The 18,133-nt window shown below is 38.3% G+C and overlaps 1 protein-coding gene across 3 annotated transcripts in view; it reads left to right on the top strand.

The window, feature by feature from the left end:
• The window catches only part of COL4A1 (collagen type IV alpha 1 chain), a 161,894-nt gene extending 144,208 nt beyond the window's left edge, over nucleotides 1-17,686 (top strand). For all 3 annotated transcript variants that reach the window (XM_087886329.1, XM_034426848.3, XM_087886327.1), the window contains 10 exons: nucleotides 1,010-1,143; nucleotides 3,509-3,581; nucleotides 4,209-4,280; nucleotides 4,470-4,598; nucleotides 5,120-5,218; nucleotides 5,998-6,210; nucleotides 8,696-8,873; nucleotides 10,198-10,312; nucleotides 14,716-14,888; nucleotides 16,538-17,686. In XM_087886329.1, the coding sequence (XP_087742455.1) occupies nucleotides 1,010-1,143; nucleotides 3,509-3,581; nucleotides 4,209-4,280; nucleotides 4,470-4,598; nucleotides 5,120-5,218; nucleotides 5,998-6,210; nucleotides 8,696-8,873; nucleotides 10,198-10,312; nucleotides 14,716-14,888; nucleotides 16,538-16,619 (1,268 nt within the window). In that variant the 3' untranslated portion in view covers nucleotides 16,620-17,686. The remainder of the gene's footprint in view (nucleotides 1-1,009; nucleotides 1,144-3,508; nucleotides 3,582-4,208; nucleotides 4,281-4,469; nucleotides 4,599-5,119; nucleotides 5,219-5,997; nucleotides 6,211-8,695; nucleotides 8,874-10,197; nucleotides 10,313-14,715; nucleotides 14,889-16,537) is intronic.
• Nucleotides 17,687-18,133: the final 447 nt, after the last annotated feature.

Below are 18,133 nucleotides of genomic sequence, written 5' to 3'. Positions count from 1 at the left end.
AGCGCTGCCGCCTGAAAGTGCTTTTCTTCCCATTGCACATTCCCATTGCTGCGCGGCTCTGCAATGTGCAATGGGAAGAAAAGCACTTTCAGGTGGCAGCGCTGCAATCCCCTCCCCGAATCCAAAAAGGTTCCCAGTTCCCTGCTGCACATTGCAGGGGAACTGGCCGACTGCCACCTGAAACGCGGCTCTGAAAATTGCTTTGGGTAATCTGGGCAGCGATGGCTGGAAAGGAGGATGTTTTACTTTAGGAGCTCCCGTTTGGCTCGGCTTGGCTTGGCTCCTGGGCGTGGAGAGGGCTTAGGCGGCGGCTCCTCACATTGCTGGGGAGTGAAGTCATTGCGACCATTGCCTGCCCTAAGCTGCCTGCTGGGCGGCCAGAGAGATAACCAGCCGCAAACCATGAGGCCCGCCTTGTTTCCTGAAGCTGCCGGGCAGATTCCCCCCACCCAGACTGTCCCAAAGAGGGTTGTTCCTTAGGCTGTGCCCCGACCCAGATCCCTGCCACCTGGAACTGCCCGAAAATGGCTGAAGGGTGGGGGCCGGCGGGTGGGCAGGGCTACATTCGGCATATAAGACGCACCCAGATTTTCACCCCCTTTTGGGGGGTAAAAAGGTGCGTCTTATACTCCGAAAAATTTGAACCCTGAAATAAGTGCTTGGCCTTATTGCCATGCACTCAAAAGCCCAATTGGTCTTTTTATCAGGGGATGTCTTATTTTGGGGGAAACGGTACTTTATAAATACTACCTTAAAAATGCTGCCTTAGAGAAGAAGCAGGATTTTTGTAATTGTCACAACAAAGCCATAGCTTATTTCTCTATTACAGCATTTTTGTTCACTACAAATTTGTGAATATTAAATAAATTAGTGGTCAGAACCCATATGATTGAAATCTTATTATTTGTTATCCCCAAGTACAGTCTTTGTTTTAAAGAGGACAATAACAAGCCATGTTTTCTTGCAAAATAAATCTTGTCAAGACATGCTTTCTCCCTGTTTACTTTAGGGCTTCCTGGGCCTCAAGGATCTCCAGGAGTTTCGGGATTACCAGGAGAAAAAGGAGAAAAAGGAAGTTCAGGTTGGCCAGGGCAACCTGGGAAACCTGGACCCAAAGGTGATCTGGGAGTTCAAGGAATCCCTGTAAGTTAATGTTACAGCCAGGACTGATTGCTCTACAGTTGTTACACATAGCAACATACTAGCATAAGGAGCTCATTATTTTCAGTCAATGGATTTTCTTCTAAGAGCAAGGCGCTCTGAATCAGGCGATTAATACTTAAACATATATTTTACTAAATCCTAAACTTTCCATGGAATTGAGACCTTTCACATGTGCATATAACATAAACAAAACCTAGGATAAGATGGAGTCATGTGGCAAGGCTTTTGTTGCTTGTCCCTTGTTATGGAACAGTTCCACTTTATCACTGACTGAAAAGGCTTTCAAAAAGAGGATCACAAACAGCTCTAAAGATTATTCTCACCCACTGCTTGCTTTGACCTGAAGGACAGACAGACCATATATTCTCTTCCTTTCTTTGCCTGAATCTTAATAATGTCAGAGCTTCCATCTGTGCTGGAAGGAGCTCGGTTAAAATGATGAAGAATCTGAGCACCTCAAGAGCAGACGTTCATACATCTATCAAAGTACATACAAAAATTAAATTAATCTTGCAGCTTTCATATAAAGGAAAACAAATTTGAATATTTGCATAAAAATATTGAGGAGGTCCTTCCATAGGAGCAGGCAAGCCACTCCCTGGTCTTTGAAAGAATCACTAGAAGAGAAAGCTCTGACTTAGCCCAAATCCTTTTATCAACTATTGGAAAGGCAACTTTTCCTTACAGAGAAACTCATGGATCACAATCAGTGTACTATTACGGATACACCTGTGGTTTCATTTACTTTATTGGGAAGGGTGAACAAAACCTCACCAACAATAAATACCTTATGTCAGCATACAAAGAAGTGCTTTATACTTCCAACAGCTTCATTCTGAGTCTCAAAAGCTCATTTTGTCTTTACTAAAGTCAATTACCTCTGAGCGAAAAATCTCAGATCTCTTTGTTAGTGGCTCTTCCTGCAGCTTTCCTCACTTATTCACAAAATGGTCTATAATCATTATAGTTAATGTTCCAAATGAGGAACTAAAGGCAATTATTTGTTACCAGTGGTCCTGTTTGTTGGACTCTGCAAATTGGACACCTTTGCTTCTGCTGCATCTTCCTTTTGCAAGCAGATACACTTGATTTAAATTTAAATCCATTCCCTCATTTTAGCAAGTGATTACCCAGCAATAGAATTACATTTGGATATCCAATTTTATGTTAAGTTCCTCCAATGAAGGAGAAAGAAGATTGGTGTTGCTTTCTACTCAGTGAATGAAGTGTTTGTAACCATTTCATAACAATCAGTTTGCTTGACAGAGAGAATTAAAACTCAGAGTTAAGACTTCTAAACTACAAGGAATAGAATTTTTGCATCTGAATGTTCTGTAAGATTTTCAACCTTATTTTTCTTTCAGCAGAGTATATTATTAGCTACATCATACATTTGGTTGAGGATCAAGCAGCATTTCCTTCTATTTTTTTTTCCAAAATGGGATGACAGTTTAAGGCACTCTGCTTAGTTAAAAACACCTACAACTTCCTGAAAGTGGAGAAATCTTTCAATTTTCAGCTACTTGGCAGATTTGATGGGAGATTCCATGCTGTTTCTTCCTTTTATCCATCTTATTTTAACTTGACCCCCATAGACAGGAATAACAGTTAAGAAATAAAAAGGTAAAAGGGATTAAAAACACACACACCAAGGAACAGAAAAAAAATATAAAGCATTAGAAAGTGAAGAACATCAGGGAACTTGGATTCAGAGCTGCTCATCCATCACCATCATAAACTCTCCCAGAATTTAAGTTCAAGTTTAATTATTAATTTCAAATTTCAGTTTTGGCTACCTGGAAATGGCAGATACTGTATTCCAAAATCCCCATAGAAATCCCTCATACTATGATTTCCAGTTAATTAAGCAGAGTGATAATATGTCTTCCAAATAGCACATGTGTATTTTTCTTTGCTGGTGGATCCTGGAAATAGATACGTTTCTTCCAATCAGGGAGTACAAGAGGACAATTTCAAGAAACATACCAATCATAATAAGGTAGAGTAGAAATCCATATAGGAATGCTCCTGATCTGCAAAGATCGATTTTAAGGGATCCAGGTAATTTATCACCTTGCATAACATCTGAAGCAGTGAGGAATGTACTAGTTTCTCTTTGTTTAATTTTTTTAAGCCTCCTGTGTTCTCATTTCTCTGGTTTTAATTCTTCGGATATGAGCCGAAGCCACCGAGGTGATATTTTCCTTGCTGTGTGAAATTCTCATTTTCTCTCTTATTTAGAAGGATTGTATTGAGTTGCATGATACTGCTATTTTAAGAAATTAGCCATTTTTCTGTCAAACTGCTTAAGTACCAAAAGTGAGGGTTCTTTTGTCTTATCCAGGGCAACCCAGGTTTCCCTGGAACTTCTGGTCAGAAAGGTGACATGGGACCTCCTGGAATTCCAGGTCCCCAAGGTATGAGAAAAAAATATTCATGCTGCTCTGATTTTGTGCCACACAAAGAAGAAATACTGTCCTTATTGCTAATATTGCATTTCTGATTCATTTGAACAAGAAACAGTGGCTCCAATTTCACCAGAAATAGCCAGCACTATCCCAATCACATTGGAAGTGACCCAGGCTTGAGGCAGCTTAAAACAGAACCCTTTCAAGCTTTGAACACTTCTGACAAACCACAGCCAGAACACTTGCAGTACAGGCAGGACAAAGGGCAGAACATTTCAAATTTGGAAGATTTTAAATCTGCTTTAGTTGAAGTCATAATATATTTGACATCTATCTACCAAGACAAATGGAGCAATTGTTGTAGCTGTGAGGGATAAACTGCCACGTACTATTTCTCAGTCCTTCATCTCATTAGTTGTGTGTGTATGGGGGGGGGAATTTTACCCTTTTACCTTAAGTAAATAAGAAGGAAACTGATGATGAAAGGATTCACATAAAAGTGAATTAAAAATTCAAGAAGTATTAGATAATAAGGAAAAAATCAATGGGATCATTGGGTAAGTTGGGATAAAGAATTTAAAAATAGATAAAGGAAGAGCTTCAATTGATAGCAATGAAGATTTCCTTTATTTCCAGGTCTAAAAGGTTCTTCAGGTTTTTCTGGATCCAAGGGAGTACAAGGTGACCAAGGGTTTCCTGGAAGTAAAGGTATGTGTTGGCATTTTTTATTTCAGATTTGATCATTTTGAAAAGAATTGTTTTAGTGAAAAAGAATTGAAATAACTTGGTGAAATCCACCCAACCTCTTTTTTACATTCAAGTCCCCCCTTCTGATCCTTTTATTTCCTGGCCTCTGTGGATGTTGGCTTACTCTGCTTCTTGCTTTATCCCTGCCAGGTCTGCCAGGCCCACCAGGTCCTCCAGGCCCTTTTCAACTTCTGAAAGGTGAACCAGGCCTACCTGGTCTTTTAGGCCCGGCTGGCCCCAAAGGATTTCCTGGTTTTCCAGGACCAAAAGGACAACAAGGTAAAAGGATGAAGACTGAGATCACTCCTTGATGTAATTGGGAAGACTACTTCTAGCTCTGCCAAGATGTCTTATATGACTTTGTACTAAATCCAGAGCCTTTTAATAGGCTTTGCAAATTGGATAGCTGCTTTGATATAACAGGGCATTGTTATAAAGTTATATTTTTTGTGGTAAATGTGGGCCTTTTGTGCTTCTGTGATTTGCCCCAGTGGAGGCTCTACTATCACTAGCAACCTAGAACTAAGGAGAAATTTCCTAACAGTGAGAACAATTAAGCAGTGAAATGGCTTGCCTTCAGAAGTTGTGGGTGCTCCATCACTGGAGACTTTTAAGAAGAGTCTGGACAGCCACTTGTCTGGAATCATATAGGGTCTTCTGCTTGAGCTGGGGTTGGACTAGAAGACCTCCAAGGCCCCTTCCAACTTTGTTACTCTTTATTATGTTATTCATCATCTTCCCTATTTTTCATGACTGGAATTCTATAAGCGAATTGTGACTGTGCATTTTCATTTCAATAGGTGTGACAGGACCTGCGGGTTTGACTGGCCCCCCAGGAATACCAGGATTTGACGGCACACCTGGTCAGAAAGGAGAAAAGGGCCCTGTGGGTCCTCCAGGCAAGTCTGATCATATTGCTATAGCCAGCTTAATCGCCTCATAGTAAATTCGGTGAAGGGCATGTTAAGATGATAAGCTTGAGAGAAAGATCAATTTTCAGGAGAAAAACAATTGTTAAGAAATTGGTGAGGTGGTTTGTCTTTTAAACCATACTAGTCTTTGGCTCTGAGAGCCAATATTCTCCCCCACTGCACCTCCAGCCCAAAATAAATATACCGTTTGAAACCTAAACAAGTTTATTCTGAAGCTCTGACTTTGTAGAAGGGCATTGAGCTTCTAAGCAACCCAGGCAAAGCAGCCAGAATGTCTACAAATGTGCTCAGAGGTCTTGGCTGTGCAGTGCTATCTTCTGTGGAAGATGTGGGATGGCTAAAGCAGAACCAAGACTGCAAAAAATGGCAAAGACTGAGCTGTACTTGAACATAATTCCATATAATAAAATTTTGGGTTGAGACTGTTTTGGCTTCATATCCAGGAGTATCATCTTACCAAATGAATGTAATGAAGTAAAGCTTTAATTCTTGGGTCCAGTTCTGTTCTCCATCTTTGAAATTAAAGAAAGCCTTTATTCTGCTTAAACACATTTTGATTTGGGTGATCTGACTTGCATTAGATCATATTCCAAGATAAAATTGAGAATTTATAAAATTAGGTATTTGTAACAATTATAAAATATACTAGGACTTCATTAATAACAACTGAAATCAAATCATGTCATCAAGTTAGAGATACAGCTCTCCTTTCACAATGTCAGTGCTCTTATCATTGTTTCTGGTAGGTCCGAGAGGCTTTCCTGGTCCCCCTGGTCCTGAAGGCATGCCAGGGACGATGGGTCTACCGGGCCCTGCCTCTGTGGCTCATGGTTTCCTTGTGACCAGGCACAGCCAAACCACAGAAGAGCCCTCCTGTCCATTTGGGACAAGACTCATGTTCTATGGATATTCTTTGCTTTATGTACAAGGCAATCAACGGGCCCACGGTCAGGACTTGGGTAAGCAAGCACAGAAGGAATCCTATAAAATGAATATTTGTTATATTAATCCATTTTACATTAAAAAAGGGCAGCATTTTATGCTAAGTTTTTCTGTTCCTCAATTGTTTCATAAGGATGGCAGAGAAATCAATCTGGTTCATATATTTCTATAAACTTGCTCAATTCTTTTTATAATCTGTGCATATTTGTGAACATCATGCTTTTCAAATTCTTGTAATATGTATATGTGTATATCAATGAAAATTATTCCCAAAAGCATGTATGAAAAAGAAATAGCACAAAAGGACATTGTATTAGGGATATTGCATGTAAAAACAGCTCAGGCTTGGAAAAGTCAATGTTTGTGTAGACTTTTTTTTAATGGAAACTGATGCAGAAATAGTCTGAAACAAACTGATGGTCAGCAAAATTGGAAAGTGACTCACAGTCCCTAGTGTGGGACAAGTGATACTATCAAGCCTCAGATTCAGGCAAGTGTTCTGATGGTATAGTAAATAGTAATTGAATAGTAAAAGAAAGTATATAAAGAAGGGCACAGTATATTTTATGCCTCACAAAACTGAGCAAAGTTTATTTTTCAGGTTATCTGAAATAATGATGTTTCTTGAGGATAGCGATGTTTCTGAATCTATATCAGGTTCAGAGATTTTTATTTTTAATTAGGTTTTATGCATTTATGGAAACTGTCTTCAAATTCATGGCTGTAGCTCAACCCAGCATTCTTTTTTGGCCATGTGGATTTTCCCGCCACCTCTAACTCTTGGTGGTGTTTACAGGTAGCACTCGACTTAGGACCACAGCTGAGCCCAACATTTCTGTTGTTAAGTGAGACATTTGTTAAGTGACTTTTGCCCAATTTTACAATCTTTCTTGCCACAGTTGTTAAGTGAATCACTGCAATTGATAAATTATTAATTCTGTTATTAAGTTATCTGACTTCCCATTGATTTTGCTGGTCAGAAAGTCACAAAAGGGGATCACATGACCTTCAGACACTGCAACAGTCATAAATATGAGTCAGTTGCCAGGCATCTGAATTTTGATCACATGATCATGGGGATGCTGCATGTGAAAAACTGCACATGTTTTATTCATTTAACTCTGAAAAAACTGTCATAAGCACTTTTTTCAGTGCTGTTGTAACTTTGAATGGCTACTAAATGAATTGTTTTAAGCTGAGGACTACCTGTATTTTACTCAGATAATGTATGGAGACTAAATCTATCCTTCATCCTACATTTTACTACACTCTGCCCTTCTCTCCTAACATTCCTTATCCTCAGGAACATGATGGCAGCTACTGAATGTTCAGAGAAGTCTAGTTCTCTTTGAGGGATCCTTGGTGCTCTTTGAGCTTGTTTTCTTGCAGAGGTTTCATTACCCAAACTAGGTAATATCATCAGTGCTAGTTCTATTTCAAAAGGCCATATGAGTTTAGAACGAATAAATAAAGATAAAGGTAAAGGTTCCCCTCGCACATATGTGCTAGTCGTTCCCAACTCTAGGGGAAACTCCGTTTCAAAGCCGAAGAGCCAGCACTGTCCAAAGACGTCTCCGTGGTCATGTGGCCGGCATGACTAAACGCCAAAGGCTCACGGAACGCTGTTACCTTCCCACCAAAGGTGGTCCCTATTTTTCTACTTGCATTTTTCGAATTGCTAGGTTGGCAGAAGCTGGGACAAGTAACAGGAGCTCACCCCATACAGCATACATGTATACATGTATGTATAGTACATACAGCACTAGGGATTCGAACCTCTGAACTGCCGACCTTTTGATCAACAAGCTCAGCATCTTAGTCACTGAGCCACCTCGTCGAATAAATACATCTGGGCAAAATAGCTTCTAACTCCATTTCCTTAAGGTGGCTGAAGTGCTGCATTCTTGAAATCTACCAGCCTCTTAATAAGCAAAGCAAAATGCTTCTTATTTGCTTAGACTAATTTCAAAACAAATTTTCTATTGGGGCTATTCACAGAGGATCCAGGCTTCAATGCATACTTTTGGAAAGTATCGTAACATTGATAAATTCCCCACCGTCTTTGGAGGAACCAGATTCCTTTATTCTTCTCTGTCCCTGTGAGTGTCATTGCTTTTCTGTGTTCAGCAAGGAATGGCATTTGTGTGACTTTGCTCACTTTTTATTCTGCAGAAGAAGAAAAATTCTGAAGTCTTTTTACACTTTGAATCTCCAACGAGATTCAATTATTTCTAAGGAAATAATCCTAGCAGATACCAGGCCACATCAATAACATGATACCTGCTATGCAAGCATCAACAGGACACAAACCCATACAATGTAGATTCGGCCATTTCTATTGCTACAGCTTGAGAAAACTACCTGGATGCATTCTGCCCTGCCACATCCACTACATCAAGAACATTTCTTGTTTAGCCCTTCCATACACTACAGTTGTCCCTTCTACATATCTCGGTGTTATATAGAACGATGGAGATTAACCTTTCACTTTTGGTTTTTCAGGCTCTGCTGGAAGCTGTCTACGTAAATTCAGCACAATGCCTTTCCTATTCTGCAACATTAACAATGTCTGCAATTTTGCTTCAAGAAACGATTATTCTTATTGGTTGTCAACCCCTGAGCCCATGCCAATGAGCATGGCTCCTCTAACAGGAGAAAGCATCAGGCCTTTCATCAGCAGGTAGGCACTAGAGTCACCTGAGGAATTTCTGGCAGATCCAGGTGTCAAAAAAACTGATCCCCAACTAATATGAAGATCAGATCGACAGATTTTGCATTTCTTCCACTATTGGAATCATCACCAATAGATAGTTCAAAAACGTCATGTGTTTAAAATTCGTGGACAATATTTGCAGTTGTTGTTGAAGATAGAATTCTATCTCTTAATCAGTGGGAATTAATTTTCCATAAGATGATACTCTAGAAAGATCCGTCTTTTATTCCTAAAGAAAACTCCTCAACTTATGACCACAATTGAACCCCAAATTTCCATTGTAAGCAAGACACTTGTTAAGTGAGTTTTGCCCCATTTTATGACCTTCCTTGCCACTGCTGGTAAGTGAATCATTGCAGTTAAGTTAATTACATGGTTGTTAAGTGAATCTGGCTTCCCCATTGACTTTGCTTGTCAAAAGGTCGCAAAAGTAATCACATGCTCCTGAGACACTGTCATAAATACATGCCAGTTGCTAAGAGTCAGAATTTTGATCACATGACCACAGGATACTGCAATAGTTGTCAGTGTGAAAAACAGTCATAAGTCACTTTTTACTGCTGTTGTAACTTTGGTCATTATACGAATGGTTGTAAGTAGAGGACTACCTGCATTTATTTGAGGTCATAGCCCTAATAGTCCTTTGGTCTGAAAACTGTCTATACAAAGGAACAGAACAAACTTTTACCTTGTTCTTATTTCATATGAGAAATTCTATTGAAGCTTTCTTTGTTTTCTTCCTTTCCTGGAGAATTTTCATTATTTTTTTTTCTTTTAGAAAAAGGTTTCTCCATCAAAAATTTCAGGGAATTGTTACTTTACCTGCAGTAGTCTGGACCATTAGGAGCAAGCATTCCATTTCTGCAGCCTTCTATAACATTTTATTCCTTAAAGAAATGTATAGGATAGCTATTTAGATCTAATTTGACATCACTTTTAAATATTGCAGATGTATTTTTTTTCCTTTTATGATAGCTGGTGGATGTTCCATCTTCTGAGGAGATCAACTCCTAGTAACAATTACAGAAATGGCTCATATTTTTCTGCCCTGTATTTGCAGTACAATGATTTATTTCTGAAGACACTTCATATTAAAAATTGTAAACTCATTGGTATACAGCTTTCATACTGGATGGATCTGTGCTGTTGACACTAGGATGGGAAAGGATGAGCCAGACTGAACGTACTCTGGCAGAGCTGCCCTTGCAGTTGCTTGTTTGTCAGAATGGAGGTTGAGCTTTCAGTAGTCAGAAGGTCTACTCTTGTAATTCTTATGTCATCTCCTTCCTAGGTGTGCTGTGTGTGAGGCTCCTTCTATGGTGATAGCAGTCCACAGCCAAACAGTTCAAATCCCACCATGTCCAGAAGGCTGGAACTCTCTGTGGATCGGCTACTCCTTTGTGATGGTAATGTACACTGAGTTCCAGCTCACATCATAAAGCAAAAGCAGCTATGTTGGTTTTTTAAAAAAAGAACAAAATTCCAAACTCATATAACAATACTTCAGTTAGTTCAGCTGGGGGTTTGCAAAGAATTGCAAGATCTCTATTTTAAAGAGCTCTTCAATAGGGAAGAAGATTAAATCATGGAGGAAAATTAAAAATGGGAGGGGGAGTAGTATGAAATCAGAGGAAGATTGTGGCCAGCATTTCAACCATTTCTGCTCCATCCCAGATTGCAGTTCTTAATTGAATGCTGGAAGGAAAAGAGAGTCATTTGCAAACTCTAATGTTCCGGATCCGGAAAGGATTCAGTGTATGGCTCTTTTATATTTATGTCAGTTTTGGAAATGTGTTTGGACTTTTTTCTTTCTCTTATTGTTGTTTTCTGCAGCTACAGTGATGGCTGAAGAAATATTATTGTTTATATTGGTTTGAGATAAGGCTGATGTGACAAACCCTAGTGGGAAGGGAGACCGACTAAGCAAAACAAAATATTAATAGAAAAAATAACTTTGATAAAGATTTTTCTTTAGGGTAATTAGTAAGGTTTATTCTGCAAATATGCACAGTGAGTTGCTTTAGGTTCTGAAGTCATATTAGAGGGAACAAATGCTTTCAAAGCTTATTGTAAGATACAGATGGTCAAATTATAATTGGTCCTCATATTTGGAAATATAAAATCCAGATGTTAATGTCAAAACTATTTTCATTTTTCTGACTCTGATGGAAAATTCATGAATAACATTGTTGGAACTAACAGGGTAGTTCTATCTGATAAAGAAGCCACCCCCACTCCCCAGGGCTAGTGGGCAGAACAGTTGTAAGAATAAACCTTACTAATCACCCTAAAGAAAAATCCTTATCAAAGTTATTTTTTCCATTAGTGTTTTATTTTGCTTAGTCGGTCTCCCTTCCCACAGGGAAGGGTGACAGGGTTTGTCACATTAGCCTTATCTCAAACCATCATAAACAATAATGTTTCTTCAGCCATCACTGTAGCTGCAGAAAACAACAATAAGAAAAAGAAAAAAGTCCAAGCACATTTCCAAAACTAAGATATAAATATAAAAATCCAAGATGGCTCACAAGCATTCTACAACAGAAGTCAAACTAAGATTAAAACAGAAGAGAAGGCAAGGAACTTCTCCCCCTCACTGGGCTCAGGCTCATTGATTTAAAAGAAGAAAGAGCTTTTTGAAGACAATTGTGAATTACCTCGGCCTTGTCTTTTCCTTCATAACTGTTTCTGAAAAGTGTTGCAAATATGCAAGGCTCCGTAGGTCTCACCAGGAAAAAGCAGACTTGAGATGGAAAACAGTTAAGGTGCTTGGCAAGTTACTAAAGCAGTGTCTCTGGGTCATGGATTTCCTAACTCCTTTGATGATTCATTATGTGCCATCAACTCTGTGTTTACTGTGAGCAACAATGCAGATGGACCTCAGGAGGATCTGGCCCCTGGCTGGCCCTTCAGGTGTTCCAAAGATACAGTCATTGCCACTGTAGTTGAGTCCATTTATCTTGCTGCTAGTGATCCTCTTCTCTTCCCTTCCAGTTTTCTCAGCATTATGGACTTTTCAAGGGATCCCAATTTCTAGTAGTCTATTTTCCTGGATCATCTAAACAAATGTTAAATTTTAAATAGCCAGTATTTTTCATAACATTCATATGTTACATTAATATCTTACGGGAATAGATTGTACTCCGAAGGTTATAAATTTATGGTATTTTTCAAGGTTCAGTGCTAGATATTTGATAGCAACTCTTGCCTCTACTGCCATCAATCAGCCTAAAGGAGAAGGAGTTCAAATTCAGAACACTGAATCTTTAAGATTAATAGCGAAAGACAGATATGTCCTTTAAAAATCCACCCAATTCTCCCTTTAAAAAATTGCCCACCAGCCAAGCGGTGAATTCATGGCTCCTTATAATCATAACATCCTTTGAAAAATCAGAAATCTGTCGGAACAACCTAGTCTTTAGTGAAGTTCTCAAGCTCCCATGCCCCAAGTGATATTTTTCGTTTTAGTACCCCAAAGTAACTGAAATGCCAGGGTGATATTGATTTCACATTATGAACAAACATTTAGCAAAAGATGTTTCCAGATCAACATTATGAAGTTTATCTGGTGGTCATCAGTAAGGAGGACCTTCTGGCAATGCTAACTCTAATGGAAGAATATCTTTTCATCTAAATGAGAAAAAAAAAACACTCATTACAAGAAAACATACAGTATTTCAGAAAACATATATGAAAACATATATCATTTAATTTGACTTCAATTCTCCAAATATGTCAATTTACAAGATTCTCCCATGGATGGAAAAACAAAACATCTGTATTTCATAAAGATGGAATCTCACAATAATCTAGCTGACTGGTTCAGCTGTCAGACAATATAAAAATCAAAATGAAGACCAAAACATCATTCCTTTTAACAAAAAGTCCAACCCTGGATTTGTTTGCCCTGTAACAGAAAGCTAAAGTACCAATTTATGTCAGCGTTCCATGTCTAAAGTCCTTTGAGATACCTCATTGGCTTTGACACTCTTGGTTTCCAGAACTCCTAGAATTAGCAGGGCAGAATTATTGGACAATCCCAATCAGGAAGGAACTGCTAATCTATGGATCCATTGTACATTTTCTGCCAAGCCTTCTCCATCCCATAGTTTGGAGGCTGTATGGCAGAATTTAAGTTATTCAGCAGAGGTTCTGAAGAAATTGTTGCCTTCTTGGAAAATTTCAACTAATAGGATTTATGGCAGAATTTGGAAGATCTTTTTGACTTGGTAATGATGTTTCTATCAGCAGTCTTGCTTTTCTATTACATTACATTACATTTCCATTACAGTTTGGGAAGTTAGAATGATCCACTCTCCGTGAGAAGGAAACATTTTAAAAGGAGATCCTGCCAGTTTGCTACAGTAGGAGATACCATTTAAAATTGGAAAAAGCCCTCTGGGATACTTAAAAAATAAAAATGTACAGAAAGTATTGTCCTATTATCCTCCCGTTTGGTTTATATCTTTTTTGGTCACTGGAAAGCAGGACAATATTTAAAATAGATGGATTTCCTTTGTCTATACTCCATCTAAAATTATACCTGGGACAGATAATGCTTAAACATCAGCCATATTATACCTCCTTCCCCCCTAATTTTTTCCTAGAATTTAATAAATGTGTCCAGTCAAATGTTCTTTTAACTTCAGCAGCTTGCAACTACTTTATAAGTTTTGCTTCAGTAAAGTATTGCTTCAATTTTAGCAAGTTATGGGCATGTGTGTCTATTCTTTTTCATACTATATTTGGGTTTAATTTTAATATATCCTACAAGTTTCTTCCGTGCTTGTTTCTACAGACAAGTGTTTCTCAGCCTTGTGTTTAAACATTTGGCATCAGTATCAGAAATCACAGCAGAAAAAAAACAACTATCACTGTATTTTTCAGCAATAAGGACTTCATTATGACAAACACTATGTCTTTGAATCAGTATTTCTGAACCTCAGCAACTTTAACATGTGTAGACTTCAACTCCCAGAACTCCCCAACCACCATGCTAAGATGAATGGAGTTGAACTGAGGTTCAGAAACTGATCTAGACTAATATTGAGAATAAAACATCCATCAATTTAATATAATCTTAGAAAGATAGATGAGTTAGTACAACCAATTACATGTTATGACATTTTCCTATGAGATCTTGACAAGATCTTTGTCTTCTTCAGCAAAATTTTCTTCCTTAACTTTATGCGCTGTATTTTAGTTCATCAAATTCATAGATCTCAAAGTCAAGGCAATAAAATATTCCCAAAAATGACTGTTGTATTATGTACAAAAGTACAACTGTACTGTATGCATTATGTACAATACTGTTGTATTATGTACAACTGTACAATATGTGTGCCTAAGGACCATCTCATGTTTTTCTGGATTAATTTTGTGTAAAGTGAAATTAATTGATGTTTTGTGATCACATTTTACAAACTTCATTTGGAATCCACTACAATTACATGCTCACTCCTGTTTAAGGTAACGTAAACATGATTTTAAGAGATAGGATTAAGTTTGTGTGTATGTGTGTGTCTGTGTGTGTGTATGTGAGTGTGTAGGACTGGAATGTAAATCATTGATTAAAGTAGGATACTAAAGGTTATTTTTCAGTACTCAATCTTTAAAATAAATTTTAAAAAATTAAATATTTGTGATTGTGCAACCTATTTCAATTTACATTGATACAAATCAGTGCACTTCGGGTTCTATTGACAGCCATAAAATTATAGCCTACAAATATTTACTAGAACTCCTCTAAAATTATGTGCAAAAAGAGCATTTGACAGTGTAATTTAATGCACTCCATATCTCTTGATAGCATACCAGTGCAGGGGCAGAAGGCTCCGGGCAAGCACTGGCCTCTCCGGGCTCCTGCCTTGAAGAGTTCCGTAGTGCACCCTTTGTTGAATGCCATGGAAAGGGCACCTGCAATTATTACGCCAATGCCTACAGCTTCTGGCTTGCCACGATCGAGAGGACTGAAATGTTCAAGTAAGTTGGAAGCTTCTTTTGTTAGCTGATCTAAGATAAGGGATGTTTTTACTTATGTTCCATAGTAAACATAATTATGACTGGATGTGGTAAAGTAAGCTGCTTTGCAAGTTTTATCTATTGTTTGTTTCCTTGTTTTTACCTGTCCCAGTAATGGCCAATTTTGAGTTGGACCACCAAGAGTGGTTTTGAGCATTGTAGCCAATGTTCCACTAATTGGAAATCATCTCTGTAAAAACAATGTCTCCACAATCTTTTCTGCTGTTTATTTTGGGACATATTATCTGTTCCAAGCTTCATTTGGCTACTGTTTCCACCTGCTTACCAGGAATATACAGAACATAGGAGCTAATTTGAGCGAGTTGACAGTGTAATTTCTACTAGCAAAATATCAGGCTACTATGTTTGTATAACTTTGCTTTCCATCTGGTTAAGGAACAAAGCTCATTTGATTTGACCCTTCTAATAATACCAACTTCTTTGTATCAACTTGGAAAATCAATCATGCCTCCCAGAGTCACGTTAGTGATATGAACAACCATATAAATCAATATATGATATGAACAATCATATAAATCAAGTTAATTACAAGTAGTCCTCTCTTACCAACCATTCATTCAGTGCCCGTTTGAAGTTGTGAGAATGCTGAACAAGTGGCACTTATGACCAATTCTCAAAGATCTGGCCTTTGCAGCATCTCTATGATCGTGTGATTCAGATTTGGACACTTGGCACTAGCTTGCATTTAAAATGGTTGCAGTGTCCTGCAGTAACATGAACAGCATATATGACCTCCCCTGCCAGCTTCCCACATGTAAATTCAATGAGGAAGCTGGCAGAAAATGTTACAGGTTGGTCCGGCATACCTGCACTTGCGCTGCATTGTCCAACTGCTAGTTTTTCCTGCACTCAACACTGTGACATTTACACACCAGCCTTCCTGCATTTGCACTCTCCCATCCATACCTGGCCTTCCTACATTTGCACCATGTCATCCACACCCTGACCTTCTTGTGTGCATGCCTTACCATCCACCCCAGTCTTCCTGCACTCACACATGTCATACCATCCACCCCTGGCCCTCCTGTGCTTATGTGTGGCTTGTGTCAGGCCTCCCTGCGTCTCCCTCAACTCATGTGTGACTTGGCTGGCCCTCCCAAGTCCTCCCCCACAGCATCCCCACTGCTGCTCATTTGATCCATGTGTTTTGTATTTTGGGGTTTATGAAAACAACTGGCACTATTGGAATTTTTGTTGCTAAACGGTGCAGATATGTGATGTCACACTTTACGACTATATAGTTTAAGAGAGAATAATCCCAGTCCGTAATGCTGTCATAATCCAAGGACTACCTGTAAATAAATTCCAAGCTCAATGGTAGCTGGATATAGGATTGAGGCCTCTGTCTGCCAAACTCAATATGGCCCAAAGATTCTCCGAAATTAGGAGTATTATGTACTCAAGGACAAAAGTAAGCAATCACACACTCTCCTAGTGATTTTGACTTCACTTCTTCTCAGCTCCAGGCAACAGGCCCATAGAAAGAGAGTGTGGAAATGATCACAGAATAAGTCTTGGCTAGAACAACATATCTCACCTTGCCTTTGGCCTTTTCCTTGCCGATAGTGATTTTTGTTTTCAATTTTCAGGAAACCTACATCTTCCACACTGAAGGCCGGAGAACTGCACTCAAATATTAGTCGCTGCCAAGTTTGTATGAAAAGAACATAATGACTGCTCTATTGTACCTAATTTCACAATATGGTGCTATTTTGCTAACAGCAGTGAAGTTTAGGCATATATATGTACCTCATTGTTACCAGGTATAAAGCCATCAAGTGCCATACAGGAATCTGCCTGACTGAATTCTCTACTTTTTTGGCTTTTATTTGCTGAAGAGGATGAAGATACAGTGGAGACAATGCTTCAAATGGCACTCTTGAAGAAACCTGATTTTTGTATGTCAGTGTGATGCACTGAAACCTGGCTCTAAATTCACAAGTGGGAGGAAAGATCCAGTTCTGCCACAACTCCCTTTTTTCCATATGTATGCTTTATATATATGGGGTTCTATCATAGTTAGGATAATTGTTAGACAAATTACCCTACAGACCCAGGATTTCTGGACCCAAAATATTGTTGAAGAGCAACATGCCAATGTTTCCTCTTGTATTGCATTCAAAGGACTGGATCAAAGAAAGCAGAGTTCTGGCTGAGGGACTGAAGGTTTCTGCTCTGTGGTACTACGTGGCCCTTTCTAGTCTGCCTTCTTAGGGAATTCAGGATGGACCAGTGTGTGCACAAACCAATTGGTGTTGAATATTTATATATTAGCCATTCTGCAAATGAAGCATTGAACAATCTTTAATTATAATGTATTTTTTCTTAATATCCACTCTCAAAGGAGCTATGAGAAATTATTAATTCTCCTAAATAGTGATCAAATTGGCTAGGGGGAAAAAACTAATCCACCACCATGATTAGTACAGTAATATTCAGGCCTTCAGTTTCTTCTTTATGGATTTAATATTTTCAGGGTTTTAAAGCACTAATACACTGAATGACTTGATTTTAATATATATACAGCCTTATGACTTGGTGAATCTTTTAGTTAATAAACTCACATGCTTATATTGGGTTTCTATAAAAATATGCTGATAATTCAAAAAAAATCATACATAAAACAGGTTGTATAAAAATTATATTAAAATACTTTTAAATACAGGCCCTCTTGCTAAATCTTTCACAGTGGACCTTTTAAAAATTAAATATCTGTAATAAAATAATTTGTATAAAAATATTTTCAGCAATAGTTTGTTGATTTTTGAGAAGCTCATTGTGTGAGTTGTTACTTTGACAAGTAACAGTGATTACTTTGCAGCCATTATCTTAGAATTGTTATTTGCAATTGTTCCTGTTCTTATCCTAAACATTATTCATGTGGATAAAGTTTAACATATCCATTTAAACTATTCAGAACTGCTGAGTGGAAATATAGCAAATATTATCTTGCAAGCATTTGAATGGAAATGCAAATGACTAATAAGCCAGGGCACTAACGTTTAAAAGTGTATATACATAAATATACATGCACAGACCAATATCGGCAGTGATGATACTTTCTCTAATACAAGTGGAGTAAGGAATTATGCCTGTTGTTGTTGTTGTCAGCTATTCAATTGTGTCCGTCCAACCCTTGGCCACTCTATGGATCAATGTTCTCCCTGCCACTCTGTCACATTGCC

Source organism: Pantherophis guttatus, chromosome 1 (assembly GCF_059756535.1).
Source record: "Pantherophis guttatus breed Tessera chromosome 1, ASM5975653v1, whole genome shotgun sequence".
NCBI lineage: Eukaryota > Metazoa > Chordata > Lepidosauria > Squamata > Colubridae > Pantherophis > Pantherophis guttatus.
This window is presented reverse-complemented; position numbering and strand designations above follow the sequence as displayed.